Source organism: Eleutherodactylus coqui, chromosome 5, assembly GCF_035609145.1.
Source record: "Eleutherodactylus coqui strain aEleCoq1 chromosome 5, aEleCoq1.hap1, whole genome shotgun sequence".
Classification (NCBI taxonomy): Eukaryota; Metazoa; Chordata; class Amphibia; order Anura; family Eleutherodactylidae; genus Eleutherodactylus; species Eleutherodactylus coqui.
In genome coordinates this window covers 23,202,597-23,229,694 of record NC_089841.1, presented here as the reverse complement: position 1 = coordinate 23,229,694, position 27,098 = coordinate 23,202,597, and the positions used below count along the sequence as shown (strand labels likewise).

The 27,098-nt window shown below is 45.1% G+C and overlaps 1 protein-coding gene and 1 long non-coding RNA gene across 2 annotated transcripts in view; both read left to right on the top strand.

Annotated features, from left to right (window-relative positions):
* The window catches only part of LOC136627332 (zinc finger protein 665-like), a 35,162-nt gene extending 12,983 nt beyond the window's left edge, over nucleotides 1-22,179 (top strand). Inside the window, exons 5-6 of the mRNA XM_066602346.1 lie at nucleotides 14,451-14,553; nucleotides 20,144-22,179. Of these exons, the coding sequence (XP_066458443.1) occupies nucleotides 14,451-14,553; nucleotides 20,144-22,014 (1,974 nt within the window). The 3' untranslated portion in view covers nucleotides 22,015-22,179. The remainder of the gene's footprint in view (nucleotides 1-14,450; nucleotides 14,554-20,143) is intronic.
* A 624-nt stretch (nucleotides 22,180-22,803) lies between these two features.
* Nucleotides 22,804-26,806, top strand: LOC136627343 (uncharacterized). The gene is made up of 2 exons (XR_010792777.1): nucleotides 22,804-24,755; nucleotides 25,283-26,806. It is a non-coding gene; the product is annotated as an uncharacterized lncRNA (long non-coding RNA).
* Nucleotides 26,807-27,098: the final 292 nt, after the last annotated feature.

Genomic DNA, 27,098 nt, shown 5'->3' with positions numbered 1-27,098 from the left:
CCCCGCTGTGCGAACTGTCTCCTAGCCCGGCAAGCTCCGGGCTAGGAGTTGAACAGGCAGCTGAACCTGAATGGGCCCAATCCCTCACTGCGGCGGTCTCTGACCTAGCTAGTAAATCTGCTGCGATTTTACGCAGGCTGCATTCAGACGGAGATGCTTTTTTCTCAGAGCGGTCACGGGGTAGGTCACGTAAAAGACGTAGACCCCATATCTCCAGGGAGTCCTCCCATAGATCCCATTGCTCCAGGGAGTCCTCCCATAGATCCCATTGCTCCAGGGAGTCCTCCCATAGATCCCATTGCTCCAGGGAGTCCTCCCATAGATCCCATTGCTCCAGGGAGTCCTCCCATAGATCCCATTGCTCCAGGGAGTCCTCCCATAGATCCCATTGCTCCAGGGAGTCCTCTCATAGATCCCATTGCTCCAGGGAGTCCTCTCATAGATCCCACTGCTCAAGGGAGTACTCTCATAGATCCCATTGCTCCAGGGAGTCCTCTCATAGATCCCATTGCTCCAGGGAGTCCTCTCATAGATCCCATTGCTCCAGTGAGTCCTCTCATAAATCCCATTATTCCAGGGAGTCCTCCCATTCACAGGCTGCATCTTCGCGATCCCGATATTCATCGGTGTCCTAATCTACGTCTCAGATGCAGCAGTCGTCCATCCCAGTGTCCAAGGATACTAGTCTCTCGAAGGGGGAAAGCTCTCGCTCTTCATCCCCCTCGGACTTGGACGAGGAGCAAGCGTCTAAGCTAGCTGCACTGATGGACAGCTTGGTCGTGGCAGTGCAGGACATGCTTCACGTATCAGAGGAGCCAGAGGCAATTCCGCCTGTGACCGTGTCCTTCAGGCAGCATAAACGCCCACGCCAGTTATTTCCCACCCCATCAGGACTTCGAGGTGGTCCTGGAAAGGGAATAGGAAGTCCCCAACAAATGCTTTAAGGGACCCGGGAAAACATGGGACATCGCTTATCCCTTTCTGGAAGATCTCGTTAAAAGGTGGTCGGTACCTCCCGTAGTAGATCCGCCTGTGTCGCGACTGTCAAAACACACCACTCTTCCCACAGCGGACGCGGCATCACTTTCTGATCCACAGGATAGGAAGCTAGACTCCTTGGCGAAATATACTTTTCAGGCAGTAGGCACTGCGCTACGACCCACTTGCATGTGCAAAGCAACTAGGCTGGGATATTCTTGCAGGTGCTCTGACCAACGAGTTGCTGGATACCGCGGATAACATCATTCAAGCTGGGAATATTGTCTGTGCGGCGAATTTGGCAAAATTCCTAGCCCGGGTGTTAGCAGCTTCTGAGGTGTCTTGCAGGACACTCTGGCTGAAGAGTTGGTCAGCTGACACGTCCTCTAAAAAGGCGCTAACCAAGCTCCCCTTTGGGGGCAACAGACTGTTTGGAAACAAGCTGATAAAAGATGCGACGGGCGGGAAGAGCACGTTCCTTCCGCAAAACGCGGTTAGAAGAGAAAAGGCTCCGCAAAAGGAGATTCTATTACCAGTCCTTTCGCCGCTCAAGCCCACGTACCTCGTCTGGGCAATGGTCCCAGGCCAAGAAGAATCCACAGGAGCAAAAGAGAGGCCTCTTTCAAAACCAGGACCTCTTGGCAGCCTCACTCCTGTGTGCCGAAAGCTACGGGAGCAAAGCTTTCAGCGTGAAGTTCAGCCCCCACCCGGTCACGACAGGGTGGGGGGCAGACTCTCCCTATACAGGGACACGTGGCTGGTGCACGTGTCCGACTCTTGGGTGCGGGAGATTGTTTCCTCTGGCTACGCCATAGAGTTTGCGACTTTCCCTCAGCATCATTTCTTCAGGCCAAGATTACTGAGGGTTCCAGAAAAGACGCCACAGCTTCGCGTGGCAGTCGACCACGTGCTTGCCCAAGGAGTAGTCGTACCAGTTCCACCTTCTCGGCACGGATGGGGTTTCTATTTAAATCTGTTTGTGGTCCCCAAAAAGGACGGCATGGTCAGATCGGTCCTCGACCTGAAGCGACTGAATCGTTATATCAAGACGAAGCATTTCCGCATGGAGTCATCGCCTCTATGGAGCCCGGAGAGGTTCTCTCTTCGATCGGCATCAAAGATGCACATCTACACATTCCAATGCACAGATCCCACCAGCGTTTTCTTCATTTTGAGATTCAAGGAAGTCACTACCAGCTCGCGGCCCTGCTCTTGGGGTTGTCCACAGTGCCACGAGTATTCACAAAGGTACTCGTGGCGGTGATGGCTCTGCTCCACACCAGGGATATTGTCACCATTCCCTACCTGGATGAAATACTGGTAAAGGCACCGTGTCAAGTAGACAACCTGGAAAGTCTCCGCATAACACTACAGACTTGGAAAGGATCGGCTGGGCCATCAACCACGGCAAGTCGTGCCTGGTCCCAACGCAGAGACTGGAACTCCTCTGTTTCGTGTTCCTCTGTTTCGTGTTCGAGGCCACTCTTCCGATCAATATCTAGGAGCTGCGGGCGATATGGCAATCGCTGCAGCACTTTGCTCCCCACCTCAAGGGCAAACCTGTTTAGATTCAGACGGACAACGCGACGGCGGTCGCTTACATCAATCACCAGGGAGGCACCCGAAGTGTGGGGGCGATGGGCGAGGTATCCAAGATACTCAGCTGGGCCTAGCTGCACCTACCAGCAAGCTTAGCGGTATACAAACCGGGGGTGTACAATTGGATAGCGGACTTTCTCAGTCGGGAAACCGTAGACCTGGGTGAATGGGAGCTGCACCCAGACGTATTCCAGGCCATTTATCATCGCTGGGGTCATCCGGACGTGGACATGATGGCGTCCAGCTTCAATCGCAAAGTATAGCATTTCGTGGCTAGGTCCCAGGACCCTCAGGCAATAGCGATTGGACACGCTAGGAATACCGTGGTCGGATTTCCACCTCCCGTACATTTTCCCGCCTTTCTCGATCTTACCCAGAGTACTCAAAAAGATCGGGATGAAGGGGTGCCCGGTAATTCTAATAGTGCTATATTGGCCAAGGCGTGCATGGTACGCAAACCTTATAGACCTACTCATCGGCGCACCGTGGCAAATACCGGAGCGAGAGGACCTGCTTTCAGAGGGTTCGCTCTTCCACCCAAATTAACAGTTGCTTCATTTACCGGCATTGATGTTGAGGCCGCGATTCTGAGGGAGCGTGGTTTCACAGAGTCGGTCATTCGAACCATGATTAGCGCAAGGAAACAATCATCGTCAAAGATTTACCATCGAGCCTGGAAATGAAGCCTGTTTAGTGCGAAGACCGTCCCCTCCATCCAATCCGGATTTCTTTGGCTTGTGTGTTGTCCTTCCTACAAGCAGGACATGGGCCTGAAGTTGAGCTACCTGAAGGGCCAGGTCTCGGCTTTCTCGATCCTCGATCAGAGACCGCTAGCCGCCAAGTTGGCAATCCACACTTTCCTTCAGGGGATTTTCCACGCTGCTCCGTCGTTCCGGTCACCCATGCCCGTGTGGGATCTCAATCTGCTTTTGGGTGCCCTACAGTCTCATCCTTTTGAGCCATTAAAGGAAGTGCCATTGTGTCTTTTGTCCTGGAAGGTAGTTTTCCTTGTGGCGATCACTTCAATACGCTGAGTGTCCGAGCTGGCCGCTTTGTCGGTCGAGTCCCCCTTTCTGGCCTTCCATCAGGACAAGGTGGTACTGCGTCCCGTACCACACTTCCTACCAAAGGTGGTGTTCTCTTTCCACTTTAATGAGAATATTGTGCTTCCGTCCTTTTGCCCTTCTCCAGCGCATCCAAAGGAACTGACCTTGCATCGGCTACATCTCGAACGGGCCTTGCGGATATACTTTGCCAGTACTAAGGACTTCCGTCGGACAGAGTCCTTGTTTGTAATTCCTAAAGGGCCGCTTTAGAGATCTGTGGCTTCCAAAATGACCATCTCCAGGTGGATTCGCATGGTGGTGGCAGAGGCCTACCGTGCCAAGGGACGGTCTTCTTCATTTTGCGTGACTGCTCACTCGCTGCGGGCGGTGGGGGCTTCCTGGGTGGTTCACCATGGAGCTTCAGCTATCCAAGTGTGTAAGGCAGCAACTTGGTTCTCATTGCATACTTTTGCCAAATTTTACAGAGATCATACCTTCGCATCAGCGGACGCTTCCCTAGTTTGGAAAATCCTACAGGCAGCTGTTCCCTGACTGCACGGCACTTGTTGTAAGTAACCCACCCTTCCTTTCTGGGACTATTGCAATCGAACTCATACTCATGTGTCACAAACCTTAAAATAGCAGCACATAGGGGAGGCGTGGCTAGTGACGCATGGCGAAGTGGGGGGGGATCTCCATTGTTTTGCTATAATTGTTTTTGGCATCATAAAAGCATGACCTGGGGGCGTGGCCTGGCTATGGGAGAGTGAGGACATGCATACCCTCTTCTCCGGTCTAATTGCCAGCATTTCAATATAAGATAAGATATCCCCTCCTGCCCCCTCTCCAGCGGGTGCAACAGGAGCACAGAACATCCAGCGCTTCCTAGCTGGATCCAGAAGAGTGGAGGCAGAGCGGGCTCAAGCCAACATGGCGGCCGCGGCGGCAGCATGCGTGTCGGACCAACCACAGCCTGCAGGAGCTACTCTGACCGCTCCTATATTACAAGCAGAGCGGGGAGAGAAGCACATGGAGGGACAGCAGCGCTCACTGCTTCCGACACACACAGCGTTGCTCACAGTGGGGCAGAATGCAGATGGAGGAGGGGGAGAGCTCATTAACCCCTCGTGCAGCAGCAGCAACGGAGGAAAAAGCAAGTGGAGGAAGGAAGAGCTAACTATCCCCTTGTGCAGCAATAGAGGAGAAAGCAAGTGGAGGAGGGGAGAGCTCATTAAAGGGGTTGTCTCATGAAAGCATGTGGGGTTATATACTTCTGTATGGCCATATTAATGCACTTTGTAATATACATTGTGCATTAATTATGAGCCATACAGAAGTTATTCACTTACCTGCTCCGTTGCTGGCGTCCTCGTCTCCATGGATCCGTCTAAAATCGCCTCTTCTGGCGATTTTAGACGCGCTTGCGCTGTGCGGTCTTCTGTCTTCTGAATGGGGCTGCTCGTGCCGGAGAGCGGCTCCTTGTAGCTCCGCCCCGTCACGTGTGCCGATTCCAGCCAATCAGGAGGCTGGAATCGGCAATGGACTGCACAGTGAAGATCCCGGCGGCCATCTTACTAAGGTAGGTAAGAAGAAGGAAGAAGTCGCCGCAGCGCGGGGATTCGGGTAAGTACTACCCGTTTTTTTTTTTAACACATGCATCGGGTTTGTCTCGCGCCGAACGGGGGGGGGGGGGCCTATTGAATAAAAAAAAAAACGTTTTGGCGTGAGACAACCCCTTTAACCCCTCATGCAGCAGCATCAGAGGACAACGACAGCCTGCTACAGGGAGAAGGTCCTCAACACCCTCTCCTGGACAAAGCTACCAGAAGTCAGGTACTTGGCTGCACCACATCTCCCAGCTCCCCCTCAACACAATCAGCTTCTGGCCACACTTGCACCTCACTACCCTCTACAGGCAGAGATCATTCCTCCAACATGGCAAGCAGCACTGATCTCCCATACAGAGGAGCAGACATGACATTTCCCACTGTGTGTGTACCTATGCAGGGAATTGCAGCATTAGCTGAAATCAGAGCTCTCAGTTCCCATATAAAAGCCATACCAACTAAAGAAGATATGGAAGCATATATCGCTAGATTAGAGAACTCATATAAAAGCGAACTGGCCTCTGTTTGCACAGAGATTCACCAAATTGACACGAGGGTTACTACAGTAGAGACTTCCCTGGCTGATCTATCATCCCGAGTTAATGCACAGGAGGCACTAATATCGTCCCATGCATATCAAATGCAGTATTTAGCGGATTCTATTGATGACACAGAAAATAGAGGAAGGAGAAATAATATTCGAATACGCGGTATCTCTGAAGAGGTGGAACAAAATCTAGGGGACACCCTACGCCACATTTTCAATTCCATCCAGGACTCCCCCCTTGAGCTGGACTGTGCGTATAGATCCCTAGGCCCTAGGTCCCTTGACCCGGACCGCCCTCGAGACATAATGTGCAGAGTCCACCGATACCAAGTGAAAGATTCCATAATGAAAAAAGCATGGGATCGTCAAACGATACTTCATCAGGGCAAACGTATACAAGTACTTCCCGATTTATCCTGGGTCACACTGCAAAAAAGAAGGGCCCTGCGACCTCTCTTGGAATCTTTGCGCCAACACAACCTCTCATACACATGGGGATTTCCTTTCCGCCTACAAGTTCGTCACGAGGGTCATTTACACGTGCTCCAGACTCCCAGAGACATCTCTTCTTTCACCTCAACTTTAGGCCTTCCCAATATAATGATTCACGACTGGCCTTCTATGCCTACGACTTCATTTTAGGGGGTACCCCCAAGATCCCAGAGATCGGAAAGACGTCGCAGGGGAGATAGGTGGGGTAGGAGACAGAGCCCAGGTCGACTCGGTACTTCGTTTACATAGAGCTTCCTGCTGGAATACCCATGGGACCCTTGGATGTCTCCATCCTGCATTGTTAGCAGACTTTCTAGCAGTAAAATAGCCCATGGCCGTTTGTCTCCTTCCCATGATAGGGAGATGAATACGCTAAAGCACTTGGACAATTAGCGCTCCATTGGGCCTGCGGTATGCAGGGAGCAGAAGACAGATCCTCCCGTGAATCTAGGGGTGTGCCCCATACATGCGAATTCAACCACAGAGGTCTTATCAGGCACCAATGGAAGGTGCTGGCGCTAATAAGAGAAAAATACAGAAAATGTTTAGCCAAAGTGGGTCTGCTTCTCTAGAGGTACAACAGAGATAGGATGTGGGACTTCTTGGGTCTTAGAAAATGTTTCACCCATGTGGACGTTAATTTCAGTTTTTAATTTATTGCCCTAAAATTATATGGTGTTATGTTATGGCTGGCATCCCGGTGTGGGGGAAGCTCTCTTCTGTAGAAAGCCTGCCACCCATTAGGGACATCGCGTCCTTGGTTCTAGGATGCAGATTAAATCACAACCCCTCCCCCCAATGTTTCCTCTTTTCTGTTACTTTAAATTTCTTCTAACTTCTTAGGCGATACACGTCTGTCATTGCTCTTGTAGCAACTTTCTTCTCACCCATCTCTACTTTCTAACCAATAACTGTTCTGCCTTTTTTTTTTTTTTTCCCCTCCCTTCTTCCTCCACCCCCCCCCCAAATAACCTTACTAATGGCGCCCCTCGAACTTTGCTCATTGAATGTTTGAGGACTTAATATTCCTCAGAAATGGTCACAGATTCTTTACCACATGCATAAGCAGGGGGTCCAAGTGCTCCTTCTCCACGAAACACATTTTAAAGTTGGGCATGTACCTAACATAAGAGACCGCTACTACGCGCATTGGTTCCACAGCGCCAATCCTGACTCTCGCTCCGGGGGGGTCTATTGCAATACATAAATCCCTGACTCACTGCCTGATAGACAAATGCCTTGACCCAGAGGGCCGTTACCTCCTCCTCAAATTAATGATCGGATCGACTAGGCTTACCATTGCCAATTGGTACGCCCCCAATCAGCGACAGGTCACAGCATGTCACTCATTCCTTAACAAGCTGTCCGAATTCGCTGAAGGGGTGCTCATTGTCGGAGGGGACTTTAACCTTACTTTGAACCCAAATATTGACACCTTGATGGGCCGAGGCTCAATCTCCACTAGACAATTGCAATCACTTAAACGCATGCTGCATGCCCTTCAGTTGGTGAGTTCTACACCCACAAGATAAGGACTTCACTTTCTACTCGCACCCACACAATTCATAGAGTCTCATAGATTACTTTCTGCTAGGCCAGTACGCACTATCTTGGCAACCTTCAGCCTCTGTTGGGGACATGCTATGGTCAGACCATGCTCCAATATTTGTGAACATAACACTGCCAGACTGCTTTGATAAGCAGTGGACTTGGCAGTTAAATGACAACCTCCCATAAGATGCCTTATGCGTAGCTGACATAAAGGAGCACATTGAATTTTTCTTAGAAACACATGCATCAGACAACACATCTGTACCCACCCAGTGGGAGGCGCTGAAATGTGTCCTTAGAGGCATCCTAATTAAACACGGTATGCGACTTAAGAAGGAAGGGGCCCTTCAGATGTTTAACCTCCTCCAAAAAATTAATGATTTAGAAACTGCTCACAAACATACCCTTTCTCCAGCTACTTTGGCAGACCTAGTCATAGCAAGGAAGGAACTCCAATCTAAGCTAGATAAAAAATACCAACGTTTTAGAGATCAATGAAAATGCTTCGATTACGAGTATTCCAACAAAGCGGGAAGGCATCTTTCACGACTGCTGCATCCACGGACGGCACACACTTACATCGCCAGAATTAAAAACTCAGTGGGTTTAGACACTCACAATCCCTCAGAGATCCTCGATATATTTCGGACTTACTACTCACAGTTATATGATTTTAGGGTACAGTTTGCAGACATGAACCCATCTACTCTAATGGAGCGAATCTCTGCTTACATTGCAGAGACAGCCTTACCTACATTAGACACTGATTCCAGAGAGACATTGGATTCTGACATCACGGAAGAGGAGATAAGGAGACAATTAAATCCACCCCAACAGGGAAGAGTCCAGGTCCCGAAGGCTTTACACGCACCTTTTACAAATTATTTAGGGAACAAATGACCCTCATTTTAGCTAAAGTCTTTTCAGCGATTTCTTCAGATTCCTCCTTCACGCGACAATCCTTGGAAGCACACATTAGTGTCCTGCCTAAACCTGGTAAGGATCTCACAGTTTTCCACTAATTATAGACCTATATCACTGATAAATGCGGACATTAAATTTTTTTCCAAGACACTAGCTAACAGATTGTCTCCTTTCCTCCCTTCCATCATACACACAGATCAGGCAGGATTTATCAAAGGTATGGAGGCCAGAGACAACATTATAAAACTCTACTAACAACATCTAGAGCGAGAGTGGGGTCTTATCCTCTCTGTCTGCTGTCCGTGAATGCAGAAAAGGCCTTCGACAGGGTCTATTGGGGATTCTTGTCAGCAACTCTCAAACAAATTGGACTTGGCCCCAAATTTCTGGACAGAGTACTGGCCCTTTACACATGTCCTACTGCTAGGATAAGGGTGAATGGATTATTGTCCTCTCCCATACATATCAGAAATGGCACCAGGCAGGGTTGCCCTCTGTCACCTCTTCTGTATGTGTTGGTAATGGAACATCTCGCAGCAGTGATAAGAAATAACCCAAATATACAAGGCCTTCAAATTGGGGGGAACAATTATAAGACGGCCATATACGCTGATGACCTCCTACTGTACATCTCCCACCCCCATACCACACTTTTGTTGTTAATACAGTAGTTCGAGAGATATGGACATCTATCGAACTTAAAAATAAATTACTCCAAAACAGAAGCTCTGAACATTTCACTCCCGTTAGCAGAAAAACATATCTCAGAGCAATTTCCATTTAGATGGCAACGAGATTCTATCCAATACCTTGGGGTGTTTGTCCCTACTGACCAATCTAGGTTGTTCCCCTTAAATTATCAGACCCTCCTTAAGCGCACCCTAAAAGACCCCTCCAACTATGCAAACAGAGACATCTCATGGTTTGGGAGGATAAACACCCTAAAAATGGATGTGTTACCTAAATTCCTATATCTCTTCCAGGCTGTACCTATCATACCCCCTACATCGTTCTTTAATTCATTAAGGTCGGTTCTAATTAAATTTGTGTGGGGATTACTCGAGACCCAGGGTGGGAGTGTGTACGCTCTTTTGCCCCAAGAAGGTGGAGGTGTAGGTCTGCCAAATTTCAGACTATACCATGCTGCAGCGGTTTTAACACATATTGTGGACTGGCACTACCACTCAGCTCACAAGCAGTGGATACAGTTAGAGCAGGCGGATTGCTCGATTCCGATAAGACTTCTCCCATGGATTCGTCCCTGTGACAGAGCTCAAATCCTATCTACCAATTACCTATTGAAAGAGACACTTAAACTCTGGGACTCGAAAATACAAAAGCAGATCCTGTCAAGTCTAGATAGTCCCCTCACACCACTTTTCTCCAACCCAGCATTCCCACCAGGTAACAGCCAAGGTCTTTTCATGGGTTGGGAGGCTCGAGAGGACCCCCGGGTTCGCAATGTCCTAGGTGGCCCCTCAGTGCCTTCCTTTCAAGAATTAAGATCTAGGTCTGGTGAACTGAATCTCTCCTGGTTAGAATTTCACCAACTTTGCTCTTTTCTTAACACTCAAGGAGATAGAAACACTTTTCTAACAGCCCTCACACCTTTTGAGAGTCTATTTTCAAGAGGGTCCCCTCCGACATACGTAGTATCCCTGATATATGGTCTGCTGATCCAAGAAACATACACCACGGATCCTGGTTTCAAATGGGCTTGGGAACAGGAAATTGGAGTCATGATCTCACAGAATAAGTGGCGGAAGGCATTCATCTTTACTCATAAACTGTCTATGGCCTGTGCTGCACAGGAAAAAAATTACAAAATTCTTACAAGATGGTATAGATATCCTACCCGCCTTCATGCTATATTCCCTTCAGTGTCTGAGGTGTGTTGGCGCTGTGGAACTGATAGGGGTACAATGACGCACATTCGGTGGAGCTGTGACTTGTTGAGACCTTTCTGGGACAAGGTATTCTCCACATATAACTTAATCAGCCGGGGAAATATTAGCAATAATGCCCAAATTGCTCTCCCATCCATACTGCCGGGCTCAATAGGTTCACAGAAAAAGGGTTTTTAGCAGCAGCAAGAGCAGTTATCCCGAGCCATTGGCGTTCCACACCAATTCCTTCCATGACTGAGTGGCTTTAGGAAATGTCTCATCTGCGCCATATGGAGGAATTATGTGCAGAACATAATAGAGAATCTGAAAAATTTCTGTCGGTATGGCAATTGTGGATCGACTTTGAATCTTCTTCAGATTTCCGAGCGCTCTTTTCCTAGTTGCTCAATTGCCGCGGGGGTGAGACGGGTTATTAGAAGGTAGCAATCTGGATATTAAACATTCTTGGGGGATTCCCCCTCCCCGTTTCTCCCGCTTCCTTCAACCAACTATCTACCCTTTAGTTTACCCATCCTTTTTTTTTTTACTTATTTAGAAATATTATTTATTTTATATTTTATTATTCATTTTGCCTTCTTGCTTTTTCTCTTCCCATAATTCATCTCTCTTTTTGTCTCTTCTCTCTTTTGTATATGTCATTTTTGTTTTCATTGTTGCAAGAGGATAAGGCCTCGGACTTCTACCCGAATACTACAGACCGCAAACATTTTATTCTCAAATTGCATGTTTGGGTATTACCATTATTGGGGTCACCCACTAGGCCCCTCCAAGAGTTTTATTTAGATGGATATTTTCAAGAAGAGGCCGATTTATTTATGTTATGTCTTTTGTTATACATGTTTTATAGGTCCTGCTAGACCTTTTTGAGTTGTATGTTTTCTAACCTATCCTATTGATAATTTCAATAAAAACGGATTGAACTATAAAAGCATGACCTATCGGGTACCTGCCAGGCTTGGGGAAGCTATCTAAGTTCATCAGCAGAAGAGCCAGACTCGGAACCCTTGGGGTATTTTTTTTTTAAAGTTTTTTATAAGAGGGTAAAAATTTCTTCCCAAAAGCCCTTCAGTTTCAGGCAGAACCAAAATATGGGAGATCAAATACTGATCTGTCCACATTCTCTCCAGCAAATACCACTTCACCTATTTGTACTGCTGGCCATAAGCTGGGGAGAATAGTTCCATCTCACCTACAATTTTAATTTGGACTCGAATAGCTGCCCCTTCTGTGGGATGTACCGCTCCTTTAAATGCTTCCAACCACATTCTGATAGAAATTTTTTCTCCCAATTCTTTTTCCCAATTTAACTTATTGGCTTTTTTCCTTGGACTATGGTTCCCTGTTAGCATATTGTAGAAGCAGTATGTCTCCGATTTCCTCAGATTTGGCTGTGCAGTGACTTTAGTTATGATATCCAAAGGGAATAATAGAAATTGGGAAATTACTTAGGAAGAAACTGATCCTGATGTATTTAAGCCTATCTCTATCTGGAACCCAATAAGCCGTCTGTAACAATTCAAAGGACTTCACCCCATCTGCCGATATACGATCGTCTACTAATCGCCTCCAGTTTGATAAAGCTAAGATTGGGATTAGGTAGTTAGGGTTCGATAGGTAATGTTGGTTTCTGTAGGCAATTCTAATTATTTAGCTTCTGTTTAAGGGACTTCCAGGCATCGACCGTGGCTCTCGTGGGTGGTGACAGTTCTCGGGGCACCAGCTTCAATCCTGGAATATTAGACAAGGTTGTTATAAATGTTGCGTATAGTGGGGTAGTATATAGTATAGTTTCATGTCCCTTTTTTCAATAGTAATAATTTCTTTAATATTCAGTGCATTCAAGATCAAACTGATCGCGATAATACTTTCTTCTCACACCCTCATAAGGTGTGCAGTACAATATATTGATTTTATGTTGGTGGATAGAAACCTTAGTAATGTCACTTCCACAACCATAGGCACCATATCATGGTCAGATCACGCCTCTATAATGATATCAATTCAGGAACACATGAATCACTTTTCTATTAAAATCTGTCGAAACAACTATATGCTTTCTGCCTCCATCCTTTGGTGCCCCCATAAGGCCTTTATAAGAAGCCACTTTGTTAAAAAAAAACGTGTCCTATGACAAAAACCTTAGAAATTCTTCAACCAGAATGAAAAACACAACCATGTTCACTACACAGACAAAATAAACTACCTTTTTCCGCAGAGAGAGCTGAATAGATAGTTGCTGTAAACCAACAGCTTCAGCAGCTCCAGATGTACGACCACGACCTGCCCTAAGAAAACTGAGAGTGACTATTACTGGCAAGGCAAGAAACCAGGAGCCCTACTAGCAAAACAGCTAAATCACAATCATCTAAACTCCACGTACCCTTTATCCGTGACTCCCAAAACAATAAGCTTTTTAACCCTCAGGAAATCATAGACACTTTGGCAACTTTTTACAAATCTTTATACAATTTAGCTTACAATATATTTACTGTAAATACTTCTCCTTGTTTATTGCTGAAAAATTGCAATATTTGCTAAAGAAAATAGAACATAAAAAGAAATAAAGGATCAAACTTTCTAGTAGTTCTCTACATTCCCACCTCTGTCCAAAGCAGATGTCCCATCCTAATAGGAACCCACCAAACCCACGTTCCTTGGCCACTCACTGTCCCTATCTACAACAGAAGCAAAACATTTAAGTAAGAATACAACTACCACCACTAACCACAGTACGTGGCTTGAGATGATCTGGGAAAAACAGGAGACCAAGATGCAGTTCTGATTCCAACAACCATCAGGTGAAGACTGAGAATAACCAGCACAGGACCACAGCTAAGACCGGAATAAGAGCCCTCCCTAATTGCTAACCAGGTTCAACAGGTAGCAGAACACTCTCATAGACATTTCCAACAGTGCTAGAGAAAGCTGGGAGGAAAATACAAAACAATACTAGCATAAACCAGACCTCCATGAACAAATGCTAACACTTCCCGACTGCAATCTAGCAATCGGAATAATCCCTGTATCGCTCACTTTTCTGAAGTAATCAGTGATAGAACATGTAATATTATTACACTCCAGGCCCCTCTTGTACTCTTTTAGTGAGTACACCATCACCATGTCCTCAGGCAGAAAGTACCATAGTATCACTGCTCTTACAATAAAGTACCCCATTCGATGTTGCGTGGAAACCTTCCCTCTAGACGAAGATGGCGCCCCCTAGTTACAGTCCTGGGTATAAATAGATGATCGGAGAGATCTCTGTATTGACCCCTGATATATCTATATATGGTTATTTGGTTGCCCCTCAGCTGACTTTTTTTTAAAAACTAACCCTAATTTTGCTAACGTTTCTGGGTGTTGTAGTCCACCCATTCTACTTATTAGTTTTTTTTTTGCCCTTCTTTGAACCCGCTCAAGCTCTGATATGTCTTTCTTGAGTACCGGTGCCAAAAACTGTCCAATTACTTGTCTGATGACCAAGACTAGTAAACCAAGACATCTGGATGTAAATCCCAGATAATTGTCACTACAGTTAAGGATAAAAAGAAATACACTTGTCAGATAATCGGGAAGAGAAACGCACTTAATTCTGAAAACAAGCGGTTTAATGAAGCCAAACTTCATGAACCTGATGACAGAATCAATTTAGGAAGCCTCTAATTTTGACATGACTGATAACTGCTGCTGTCCGGTCAGTTTTGGTCATCATGATGATTAATGACCTTTTCTGATCATGTAAAACCTTCCACACGACTTCTCCAACCGTCTGCTGACTTTTACAATATTTGTCTCACAGCTTTTGTATCCGGATGAAGTTCTAACCAATATTACGACTACAGAGACAAATGTGAGGGGCGATCAGCGGTGTAAAGAGGGGATTCCTACAGGTAACCGCCCAGGTGAGTAGTAATCACTAAATACAGCAGAGAAGAATTATAGAATGGTAGAGTTGGAAGGGACCTCCAGGGTCATCGGGTCCAGCCCCTGCTCAGTGCAGAATCACTAAATCATCCCAGACAGATATTTGTCCAGCCTTTGTTTGAACATTTCCATGGAAGGAGAACTCGCCACCTCCCGTGGTAACCTGTTCCACTCATTGATCACCCTCACTTTCAAAATTTTTTTTTTCTAATGTCTAATCTGTGTCTCCTCCCTTTCAGTTTCATCCCATTGCTTCTAGTCTTTCCTTGTGCAGATGAGAATAGGGCTGATCCCTCTGCACTGTGACAGCCCTTCAGATATTTGTAGACATCTATTAAGTCTCCTCTTGACCTTTTGCTTTTGCAACCTGAACATTCCCAAATAATTACCAATCCTCATAGCACAATATTTGCAGACCGCTCAGCATCTTGGTAACTCTTCTCTGAACTTGCTCCAGTTTGTCTGTCTTTTTTTAAATCGGGGTGCCCAGAACTGGACACAGTATTCCAGATGAGGTCTCACTAAGGAAGAGTAGAGGGAATAATGACCTCATGTGATCTAGACTCTCTGTTTATCTTAATTAGAGATGAGTGAGCGTACTCGCTAAGTCAAACTACTCGAGCAAGTAGTGCCTTATGCGAGTACCTGCCCGCTCATCTCTAATCTTAATACATCCCAGAATTGGTTTTGCCTATTTTTTTGCTACTGCATCACATTGTTGACTCATGCTCAGTATGTTATCTATTAGTCACAGATTCTCCTCGGTCACCGGCTGCAGATAGTTATGTAGATTTATTCATTCAGCTGGAGTACAAACTAAATATGGATGACATGTGATACCGTTATAGGTGATAACACATGATGGGCATTTACCGCCCAGACATGAAACACCCCTATGTTAGCGAGGACTACTATTCATTATATGATGTCTATACTGATGGGGGAGAAATGGTTTTACAGTTCTGGGACTAAGGGTCCTTTTACACTGACCAACTCTTGATCTGATGTAACCAGCGCTGATCGGTAGGCAGGTCAGTCGCTGCTGGTTTACTTTATGTTTTACACATGTAAAGAATTACTGCTATGGGAACGAATGATCTTTAGTCTGACCGCTGATGCACATAGGCCGGCTGGTCATCTCCTCGGTAATATGGAGGGATGTAAAGCTACCAGGGAGCATTTTATGCTTGCTGAAAAGAAGATATTGCAATAGAAAATGGGGGGGGGGGGGGGGGGAATAACAAATGGCGCTTTTAATAAATCTACACAAATTCTAGTGGTCTGCTTTTTCGCCACATATTGTACTTCATTTAGCTGCAACAAACAATGTCAGAATCCCTTGGATATGCAAAACCTTTACAGAGTTATTGTATGTTAAAGTGACACATGTCAGATTTCGAAAATTTGCTCCGTCACTAAGGCGCAAACAGGCTTCATCACTAAGGGGTTAATATAAGCTTTTTCATTTACGTGATTCACATAAAAAACTGTCTTATTCTGGTTTGATTCCCGGACCAGAATCGGATCTGCAATGTCTGTGCTGCCCCATGCTGGCTGGCAGTACAGTCCGTATGTGCCCATGTGATGTCCAATGCGAGTTCTCAGCACAACTCGCACTCAGCCATCTGAATATGGCCGACCAGATAAATCATATTTCAGGTGTCACATCCTTATCTCTCAGCTGGGAGTGAATGCGGTTTCTTAGAATCCCCCTCCCTTACATTGTACTGTAGATTATACAATCCCGCAGTGTGTGATCTCACCGTAATACTCTTCCAGTTGCCATAAATGTGTACAATTGGGAAACAGATTCCGAGTAGTTTCATCCTAATATAACATCTGAGCCGATTATAAGGGGGTTGGAGATAAAGTAACGGCTTACAGATGGGTTCTCTAATGGCTCCAAAGAGTTTGTTCAGAATCAGGAAGAGTCTAATGGCCGGACCGCCATCAGGGCAGGATAAATGGTTACAGAGGCCCCCGCTGACCGCTGGCTGCTGCCTGCCTGTCAATAAAGATATCAATATGTCCTGAGCCAAGTCAGTGATCGCCAGCACTCTGCACACTAGCAGTAGGAATTATATCTCGGGGGGTAGGATCCCTTTAACCCCTTCCCGCTATATGACGTACCGGTACATCATGGGAGCCTCGTACTTCCCGCAACATGACGTACCGGTATGTCATTGGGATAGCGTGAGATCATGACTGACCTCGCGCTATCCCGCAGCGGGAGCCGGCTGTCAGTCACAGCCGGCGTCCTGCTGCAACAGCGGGGGGGGGGCATCGGAGTTGTGCCCCCCACTGTTAACCCCTTCCCTGCCGCGATTTAAGTAGATCGCGGCAGGGAAAGAGTTCAAAGAGGGAGCGTGCTCCCTCTCTGTCTCCGGCCGGCTCTCGCAATGTTATCGCGAGAGCCCGGCCTGTTGCCATGGCAACAAGACGCCAGACACTGTCGTCCTGTATTGCCAATGCCTATGATTGCTGTATAAGCGATAAGGCATGGCAGAGCAGTAGCTCTGCCATGCCTTATCACAGCGATCATAGGCATAGTGCTGCAAGTCCCTCAGAGGGACTCACATTGTGTAAAAAAAGAGTAAAAAAAAATGTAAAAACATTTTTGTGCTTTTCTTAATATTAGCATATTTGGTATTGACGCGTCCGACACGACGTGTACAAAAAGTTGAACATGCTTTTTAGCATTTTGCCTCCCAAAAATGCAATAAAAGTGATCAAAAAAGCCGTACATTCCCCAAAATGGTACCAATAAAAACTACAGCTCGTCTTGCAAAAAATAAGCCCCCATAGAGCTCCGTACATAAAAAAAAAAAAAAAAGTTACAGGACTTTGAATGCGGCTATAGAGAAAAAAAAAGATTTCCAAAAAAAAGGGGTTTTATTGCAAAAAAGTGTAAAAACCTAAAAAAAAATAACAATTTTGATATCGTTGTACCCGTACCGACCCGCAGAAAAAAATTAGTGTGTCATTTATGCTGCATGATTAATGCTGTAAAAATCTATGGCAGAATTGATGCGTTTTCTCTCCCTCTTATCATAAAAAAATTTCTAAAAGTTTTACGATATAGCCTATGTACCCAAAAGTGGCACTGATAAAAACTACAGCTCACCACGCAAAAAACAAGCCCTTATACGGCCGCGTCGACGGAAAAATAAAAAAGTTATGGCTTTTGAAAAATGGAGATGGAAAAGTACCAAAAATCGCTTGGTCCTCAACGCCAAAATAGGCCGTGTCATTAAGGGGTTAAGGAGCCCCCCAGTGGTCAATGACAGGTTACTCTACTCCCCACCTCCCACTAAAGATGCCAACACCACCGCCCACCCGTCCCCTGGGGCTCTCATTAATCCCATTATATGGGAGCCCAATATATCTCCTGGCGGCTCTGTGTAATGGTCAGGGCCCGGCTGGCAGGAATATATCACCGGCCCATGAGTAGCGCCCGACATAAGGATGTGTCACACGTAGTGGGTAAAGTCCACAACAAATCTGCATCACATTTCAGTCTTTAGCACTGGTGTGTATTTTGATGCAGATCTGCTTCAGACTTCACCCCTTCAATTAAAAGCAGGAAATCTGCTGCTGATCTGTGCCATAACCCGCACCGTATAGTGTGGATTGTCATGCAGGTTTTGGTGTGGACCTGAAGCACAATCTGCCGTGTGTGAACACACTTTAACCCCTTGAGTGGCGGGTTTCCTACCACCCTGTCGTGCCCACCAGGGCAGGTTTTTTAAAATGGTCTAATCATTGAATTTCAACTAATTTTGTAGTTGCGTCTCAAGAGCCATAACTTTTTCATTTTTCCATCGACATGGCCATATAAGGGCTTGTTTTTTGCGGGACAAGTTGTGATTTTTTAAACAGGGGAGAGGAAAAAAAGAAATGGGGAAAAAAGAAAAAAAGGGGCCATGTCATTAAGGGGTTAAATAATGCATTAACTTCCTTCTCTGGGTCATTACGACGCACACGGATACCACATGTGTGATTGTATTTTTGATTTTTTACAAAGTAAAGGGAGACAAGTGTTTTTATTATTTTTTTTATAATTGTTTTTACTTTTTTTTTTTTGTCCCTTTAGGGGACTTCCACAGGGACCCATCAGGACCCCCTGATCACATTCCGGGGGTCCGATGGTGACAGCCCTTTACATGCTGCAGTCACATAGACTGCAGCATGTAAAGGGTTAACACAGCAGAGATCGGGGGTTTTCTCTGATCTCTGCTGTAAGAGCTAGTACCTAGCTGTCCTCTGACAGCCAAGCACTAGCTCTCCCTGCCACAGAGACCATCGGCTTGCTTCTGACAAGCCGATGGTCTCTATGGCAACCTGTAAACAAAGCAGGAGATTGCCGGCATATCGGCAATATCTTCTGCTGGTTTTTCAAAGCCCTTGCTTTGTTCTCTGTGGGTCTGTGCAGGCAGAGCACAATGTCACAGCTTGTGGCATTGTGCTCTGCAGCTCCCATAGTGATACATAGCCCGGAAATCTTCCGGGCTATGTCGCTATGAGCAGTGGAGCTCGTCCCGGAAAATTTCCGGGCGTGCCACTCAAGGGGTTAAGGGTGGAAACACACAGTGCACTTGGCCACACAAAATACTGGCATAATTACATGGCGATAGGCCGCAGTCGGTGGGCACGGTCTGCTTGTGTGTGACCGGCCACAATGTGTCCTTGCATCCTTGTTTATCTATTTAACAGGAATCAGAACCAAGGCCCTAACATAATTACAGCACCAGAACCAAGCTTGGTGATATACATAGATGCAATACCAGAACCAAGCTTAGTACGTAAATACAGCAGCTGAGCCAAGCTGTGTACATGTATACAGAACCAGGAACTGTATTTCCCCTTTATGACCAGTTTCAGACGAGCGCATTAAGGGCACATTTTACAGATGTATCCCAGCCCGACTGCAGGTCTACAGAGCAGAGCTTGCTGCATGACAGGGGACTATGAAGTGTATAGGCTCCAGGGTCATACAAAGAAGCCATGGGGCCCCAGAGCAATACTCAGAATGCCTCCCTGCCCCGGCCTAGTCCTGGTCTGAGGTGACAGAATATAGAATTACTGTATGTACCAAGCTGTCTTATAGATGAGCAGTTCTGTATTTGCTGCACACCGTGTGTTACTGACATCCGGCTTCATGGGAGATTTTATATGAGTTCTTTATGGAAACCAGAAACTAATGTTGGTGCAGAAATGGCCGAACTCCATCTGTATGGAATATACTATTCCTGTAGCTTGGGCTCGGAGATCTACCGGGGACAGGAGCCCGGGCCTTGTGGGGGACTCTGCTGCAAATTACTCTTCATGACCCTTTTTCAGACCCCCCAGGACCCCCATGTTATTGATGAAAACCAGAATTAGTTACTTGTAAGTCCCAATTCACAACTGTAGTTTTTGGTGATGTTTTCTGCACTGCCAATCACTTGGTGGTTAAGTGAGCTGCAAACCAAGTGACTTCTATAAGTGAATGATCCTCACTCCCTTGCTCTGTCAGGATCATTTTTAAGATCTATAATATGAAAAAGAAATTAACTTTATTCTTGGCAGATGACGGTACCGGGAGCTCAGAGGGACGTCTGATATCTGCAGATTGTAAAGCAGAGGATTGTGGTATCATACATGCTACATATGAAGAACCTGCCATTATCCCAGATATCTCCTCAGCCCTTCACAGTAAAGACCCATCATCTGATCCTCTCATCCGGGTCCCATCTTCTGATCCATCACAGACTGCTAAATTTCACAGAAGGAGAAAACCTCAAAGAGCTGACAGAAAGGAGAAGCCATATTCATGTTCAGAGTGTGTGAAATGTTTTACACAGAAATCACATCTTGTTACACATCAGCGAATTCACACAGGAGAGAAGCCATATTCATGCTCAGAATGTGGGAAATGTTTTACACAGAAATCAGACCTGGTTAAACATCAGAGAATTCACACAGGGGAGAAGCCATTTCTATGTTCAGAATGTGGGAAATGTTTAACTCATAAAACAGGCCTCAGAAAACATATGCGAATTCACACAGGAGAGAAGACATTTTCATGTTCAGAATGTGGAAAATGTTTTGCTTTTAAATTTCGCCTTGTCGCACATCAGAAAATTCACACAGGAGAGAAGCCATTTGTCTGTTCAGAATGTGGGAAATGTTTTACTAATAAAACAGGCCTTGTTACACATATGAGAATTCACACAGGAGAGAAGCCATTTGTATGTTCAGAATGTGGGAAATGTTTTACTAATAAATCTCGCCTTGTCGCACATCAGAGAATTCACACAGGTGAGAAGCCATTTATCTGTTCAGAATGTGGGAAATGTTTTACTAATAAAACAGGCCTTGTTACACATATGAGAATTCACACAGGAGAGAAGCCGTTTGTATGTTCAGAATGTGGGAAATGTTTTACTTATAAAACAGGCCTTGTAAAACATATGAGAATTCACACAGGGGAGAAGCCGTTTGTATGTTCAGACTGTGGGAAATGTTTTACTTATAAATCAGCCCTTGTAAAACATCAGAGAATTCACACAGGAGAGAAGACATTTTCATGTTCAGAATGTGGGAAAGGTTTTACTAATAAATCTCGCCTTGTCGCACATCAGAGAATTCACACAGGTGAGAAGCCATTTGTATGTGCAGAATGTGGGAAATGTTTTACTCATAAAACAGGCCTTGTCGCACATCAGAGAAATCACACAGGAGAGAAGCCGTTTGTATGTTCAGAATGTGGGAAATGTTTTACACAGAAATCAGAGCTTGTTAAACATCAGAGAAGTCACACAGGAGAGAAGCCGTTTGTATGTTCAGAATGTGGGAAATGTTTTACACAGAAATCAGAGCTTGTTAAACATCAGAGAATTCACACAGGTGAGAAGCCATTTGTATGTTCAGAATGTGGGAAATGTTTTACAGGGAAATCACATCTTGTTACACATATGAGAAATCACACAGGAGAGAAGCCGTTTGTATGTACAGATTGTGGGAAATGTTTTGCTTTTAAATTTCGCCTTGTAAAACATATGAGGATTCACACAGGAGAGAAGCCATATTCATGTACAGATTGTGGGAAATGTTTTGCTTTTAAATTTCGCCTTGTAAAACATATGAGGATTCACACAGGAGAGAAGCCATTTGTATGTTCAGAATGTGGGAAATGTTTTACACAGAAATCACATCTTGTTACACATCAGAGAATTCACACAGGAGAGAAGCCATATTCATGTACAGATTGTGGGAAATGTTTTACACAGAAATCAGACCTTGTTAAACATCAGGACACTCACATAGGAGAGAAGTCATTTTCATGTTCAGAATGTGGGAAATGTTTTACTCGCACATCAAATTTACTGCAACATCAAAAAGTTCACACAGGAGAGAAGCTATTTTTTAAACCTGTTTTTTCTAAACATGATGAATAAGAAATGTATGTAATTACCGATAAACATCTGTTATCCGGAAACAAATATAATCCAGATAACCCACCTTTATATCAGCCGTGTACATAGAATATTTCACACTGATACATATAACTGCGTCTCTAAACTTGTTTCTAACTGTTGATAAAAGTTTACTTGTATAACTTACATGTTTGTATTTGGGCCGATCTTTCTTCTTGCTTTAGATGATGTTTCCTCAGAACTGATAGAGATGAGGTAGAGCTGGTACCCATTATGTGTATAAGTAGTGAGGGGGGAATCACTGCGGATCCCGGACTTTGTGGAGTTTGTTGATATTTTTTGGTTTTGAGAATGATCCTTTCATAAATGATAATGGTAAGAACCGTATTCCACCACTGAGCCCAGCAAGGGCGTCTCCCCTCCATCTCATCACTATAGGGTCATATACTAGGAAGAGTCGCACACAGTAATATACAGCTGTGATCACATGGGAAAGGTTCTACAACTTCAGTGTAACATATCAGACTTTATTTATACAGGACTATACAACTTGGGGCGCACAGCCCAATAAAACAAACCCCCTACATGTTTCACACTCAGATGAGCTCTGAACACTCCAGATTTCAGGAGAGCCAAGAGTTTTATACATAAGTGACAACTTGGGAAATCTGCTGCGACATAATAGCCCATATCAGGGTGCAAACATTTACAGATCAGGTAGATACTGCCAACAGGAATACATAAGATCTTACTTAGACTTCAAGCCTAACAGAACCCGGGCGCATATCTCCGTAATCCAGTAAGACTCACGTAGGAAAGGTTTTATGAGCCAATCACCTCCCTGAGAGGAAGGATTAACCCTTAGAAGACATATTGAATCGGTTTTGGATGAAATGTTGTGATGTCATTCAGGCAATATGGGTTCTTTGTACATTATAGCCATTTCCTTCCCGGGGAGGGGATTGGCACAGGAAACTATTGGTACATGAGTTTCCTGGATTATGGAGTTGTGTGCCCGGGTTCCGTTAGGCGTGAATTCTAAGTCTGATCTTATGTATTTGTTCTGACAATATCTGCCCGATCTCAGATTTATATTTTCACTTTCTGTGGTGATTGAATGTAAATGTTCGCTCCCTGATATGGACTACTGTGCCGGACCGGATCTTCCAAGTTACCACTTATGTATAAACCTCTTGGATCACCTGACATCTGACAAGCTTCGATTAACAACTTACCTGAGTTGGAAAGGTGTAGGTGGGGAGTTTAATGGGTTCTGCACAAAGGGCTTTCCCTAATTCACTAATCTCAGTCCTTGCCACACACTCCCCTAGATGCTGAGGCACCTCAATAGTCAGGGAGCGGCTAGCAGTCCATCAGGATTCCATTAGGTGATTATAAGGAGCTGGTGAGCACCAGTGGCAGCCGCAGGCCTGGCAAAGCCCTCCAAGTCAGCTAGAAGCATGGCGTAATAGATTGCATATCAGTTATAGAGCTCAAATAGAGATATCAATCCCACCTTGGCCGGCTTCTGCTCCCTGTTCCTCTCTGCAGGCGTATCTTGCAAGACTTAATTAGTCACCGTTTTCTTTGGCTTTCTTGTACAAATGTAATTAAGAACAAATGTGAGTTTAACCCCTCGTTAGTGTGCAACATTGACTGCCTTTCACTCGTTGGTCCCCGTTAGCTCCGACGTTCATGGCATCACATGGTACTATTAGATATCAAGTAAATTCATATACATACACAAATGAATTAATTATACATAATCTAATAAAATTGTTAGAATAACATTGATTTCGTTTGGAAATTAATTGATTACATATCTGAGTAACTTGTTGGCATAATCTGTTTCTGGATTTTATTCTTCTTATAGCAGTTGGTAAAATCCTGCCGCTGCTTGTGTTGTAACCGGTCTTATAGATTTCAATTACCTTTATATGAGAATCTAATGTAAATATCATTGGGTATCCATTCTATTTCCAATGGATTATTATGTACTATTATTATGGGCCATTGTAGGTGACGATCTTCATATTACCGCTATTCATTCTACATCATCTATTGGCTTAACATGCAGATAGATTACATAGTTACATAGTTCATAAGGCCGAATGAAGACAATGTCCATCTAGTCCAGCCTGTTTATCCTCCTGTGTTGTTGATCCAGAGGAAGGCAAAAAAAAACAAGAGCAGAAGCCAATTAGCCCTTTTCGGGAAAAAATTCCTTCCCGACTCCCTAATGGCAATCAGACTGTTCCCTGGATCAACCCCTAATAGTTCCTACCTGCCTGTATACCCGGATTAACAAATAACCTTAGATTTATAACCTATAATGTCCTTCCTCTCCAGAAAGACATCAAGTCCCCTCTTAAACTCCTCTATGGATTTTGCCATCACCACTTCCTCAGGCAGAGAGTTCCACAGTCTAACTGCTCTTACAGTAAAGAACCCTTTACTATGTTGGTGATGAAACCTGCTTTCCTCTAAACGTAGCGGATGCCCTCTTGTTACCGTCGTAGTCCTGGGTGTAAACAGGTCCTGGAAGAGATCCTTGTATTGATTAGAGTTCTGTTATTTTACAATAAGAATCACATATTGATGTTTTATATAAATACATGAATACACATTATCAGATAATTCAGCTGCCTTCGCTGATTTTCACGATATGCAAATCCTATTCTATAAATAGTGAAGAAATGGATGCTAGCATATATAAAACAGATCAGACCTCTGATTCACCCCTCTGGGAAGCCTTGTATCCAGTGTTAGGCCTCCTTCCCACGAACGGATTTACGCCGCGTAAATTCGCGGCAAAAATCCGCTGCGTGGCCCCCTGCTATTAGGTTCTATTGAACCTAATAGCACAATGCTCACGATGCGGAATTACGCACCGCGATTTCTCCCGTCCTCACCCGCAGCATGCTCTATTTGCTGCGGGTGAGGACGGGCTGTACGCGCTGACGGCTTCCATTGCAGTCAATGGAAGCCGTCCGTTCACGCTATCTCCCGCTGTAACCAGCGGGAGATAGCGTGAAAAAACGCTTCCCCGCCTACCGCCGCAGCGTCATTTGACGCGGCCGCAGCGTCATTTGACGCGGCCGGCGCGTCACGTGACACTGCCGGCCGCGTCACGTGACGCAGTGGGCGTGTCACACGACGCGACGGCGGTGGGCGGGGAAGCGTCTTCACGCTATCGTCCGCTGGTAAGTATAGGGGCTCTGGGGGGCGCCGTGACGGGCTTCACTGCGTAATATTACGCGGCGGAGCCCGTCACGCTCGTGGGAAGGAGGCCTTAGTATCCGATATGCTTCTCTTTTGATCACCTGCTCCTGGCTAATTACACCATTCTTCTTGCTGGATACTTTTTATATACCATAGAAAACAACATTTTCTAAACTACCCGAATGTTCTTCTAAAAAGCGTCTTACTGCGCCCGAGCGATTGATGGTGCCATTATTAATGTGTCTTACATGTTCAACAATCCCCGTTCTTATTGAATCGTGCATCCTATGTAGTATTTGTTACATTCCGTGCCTGAGATGATACAAATAGCATTAGTTGTATCACAATTAATAAAGCTCGTTATTTTGTACTCTTTAGATTTTTCACTGTCCTAGAATGTATTTTTCTTAGTGGCCAGATGACATCAGCACATCTCGAGTTACCGCATCCGAAAAACCCATTTATACTCAGCCAGTGAGATTCTTTTATCTTTGAATTAAAGGTACTAGGCAGAGATGATCGTGCATTGCCCTTAGCGAGTTCCTGCCCGCTTGGGAGCAAAGATTCGTCTGCCGGCGGTGGGGGAGATCTGGGAGGAACGGAGGGGAGATCTCTCTCTCCCTCTCCCCCCCCCCCCCCCGCCCTCCCCTCCCCCCGCTCCACCCTGCTCATGGCCGCAACTCACCTGTCACCCGCGCCGGCAGCCAAACCTTTTGCTCCCGAGCGGGGAGATACTCGCTAAGGACAATGCTCGATCGAGTAATTGTCCTTAGCGAATCTCCCAGATTTCTGTTCTTCCTGGCTACACACATCACACCTTTATCCAGGATCTTATCCCTTGTCTCATCCTGCCGCAAAATTGGTAGATATTTATGAAAAATCTTTTTGATCACATTAAAGTATTAAAAGATGTAGAAAAAAATTTAACCCTTTTCTTTCATTTTTATGCTTATTTTCTACCAAAAGTGTATCTCTATTTGCGGTGTCTATCCTATTACATGCTTTATTGAGCATTGGTTTTTTATATCCTCTTTCCATGAGTCTTTCCTTTATTTCCGCCTTTGCTTCAATAAATGTGGATTCTTTTGTGCAGGCTCTTGTCCCTGTCAGGATCGCTTTTAATGTATGTCTGGGGTGGCTCCTCTCTGCATGCCGTACGGCGTTCCCTGCCATCTCTTTTCTGAATAACCTAGTTCTTTGTCATTGTGGGAAATCAACCATTGCAAATTGACAGGATTGCTATTTATATACGTTGCAAAATCAGATATATCTGTGCTTCCTTCATTAGCTGGAGGTTCTGCCCTATCCCAAATGATGACTGTCATCAATGAATCTAGCATACCACACCATGCGCCTATGTGATGCCCTGAACGTCGGAGCTAACGGGAAGCAACGAGTGAAAGGCAGTCAATGTTGCACACTAACGAGGGGTTAAACTCACAAATGTTTTGAATTAATTAAAGGTTTAGTTTTTAAGGGAGTCTGTTAGATTATTATGTAGAGGTGAACAAGGTTTTATAAAAACCAAAACACGTTCTCCATATTTGTGAAATGCACATTTTATTAATAAAGCAGAAAATCTGAAATGCAAGCAGCATCCCGACTGTGAATTACATTTGTACATCTCACTTATACCCTGACAGGTTATAATATTTTGTCTGTTACCAGGACTGTGACTGTAACAAGGGAGCGCCCTCTAAATCTAGAGGAAAGAAGGTTTCTAAGCAACATAGAATGGGTTCTTTACTGTAAGAGCAGTGATACGATGGAACTCTCTGCCTGATGATGTGATGCTGTTCACTAGAAGAGTACAAGAGGGGCCTGGATACCATTCTTGAGTGCAACAAGATTACTGGTTATAGTCACTAGTTTGCTTCAGAGGG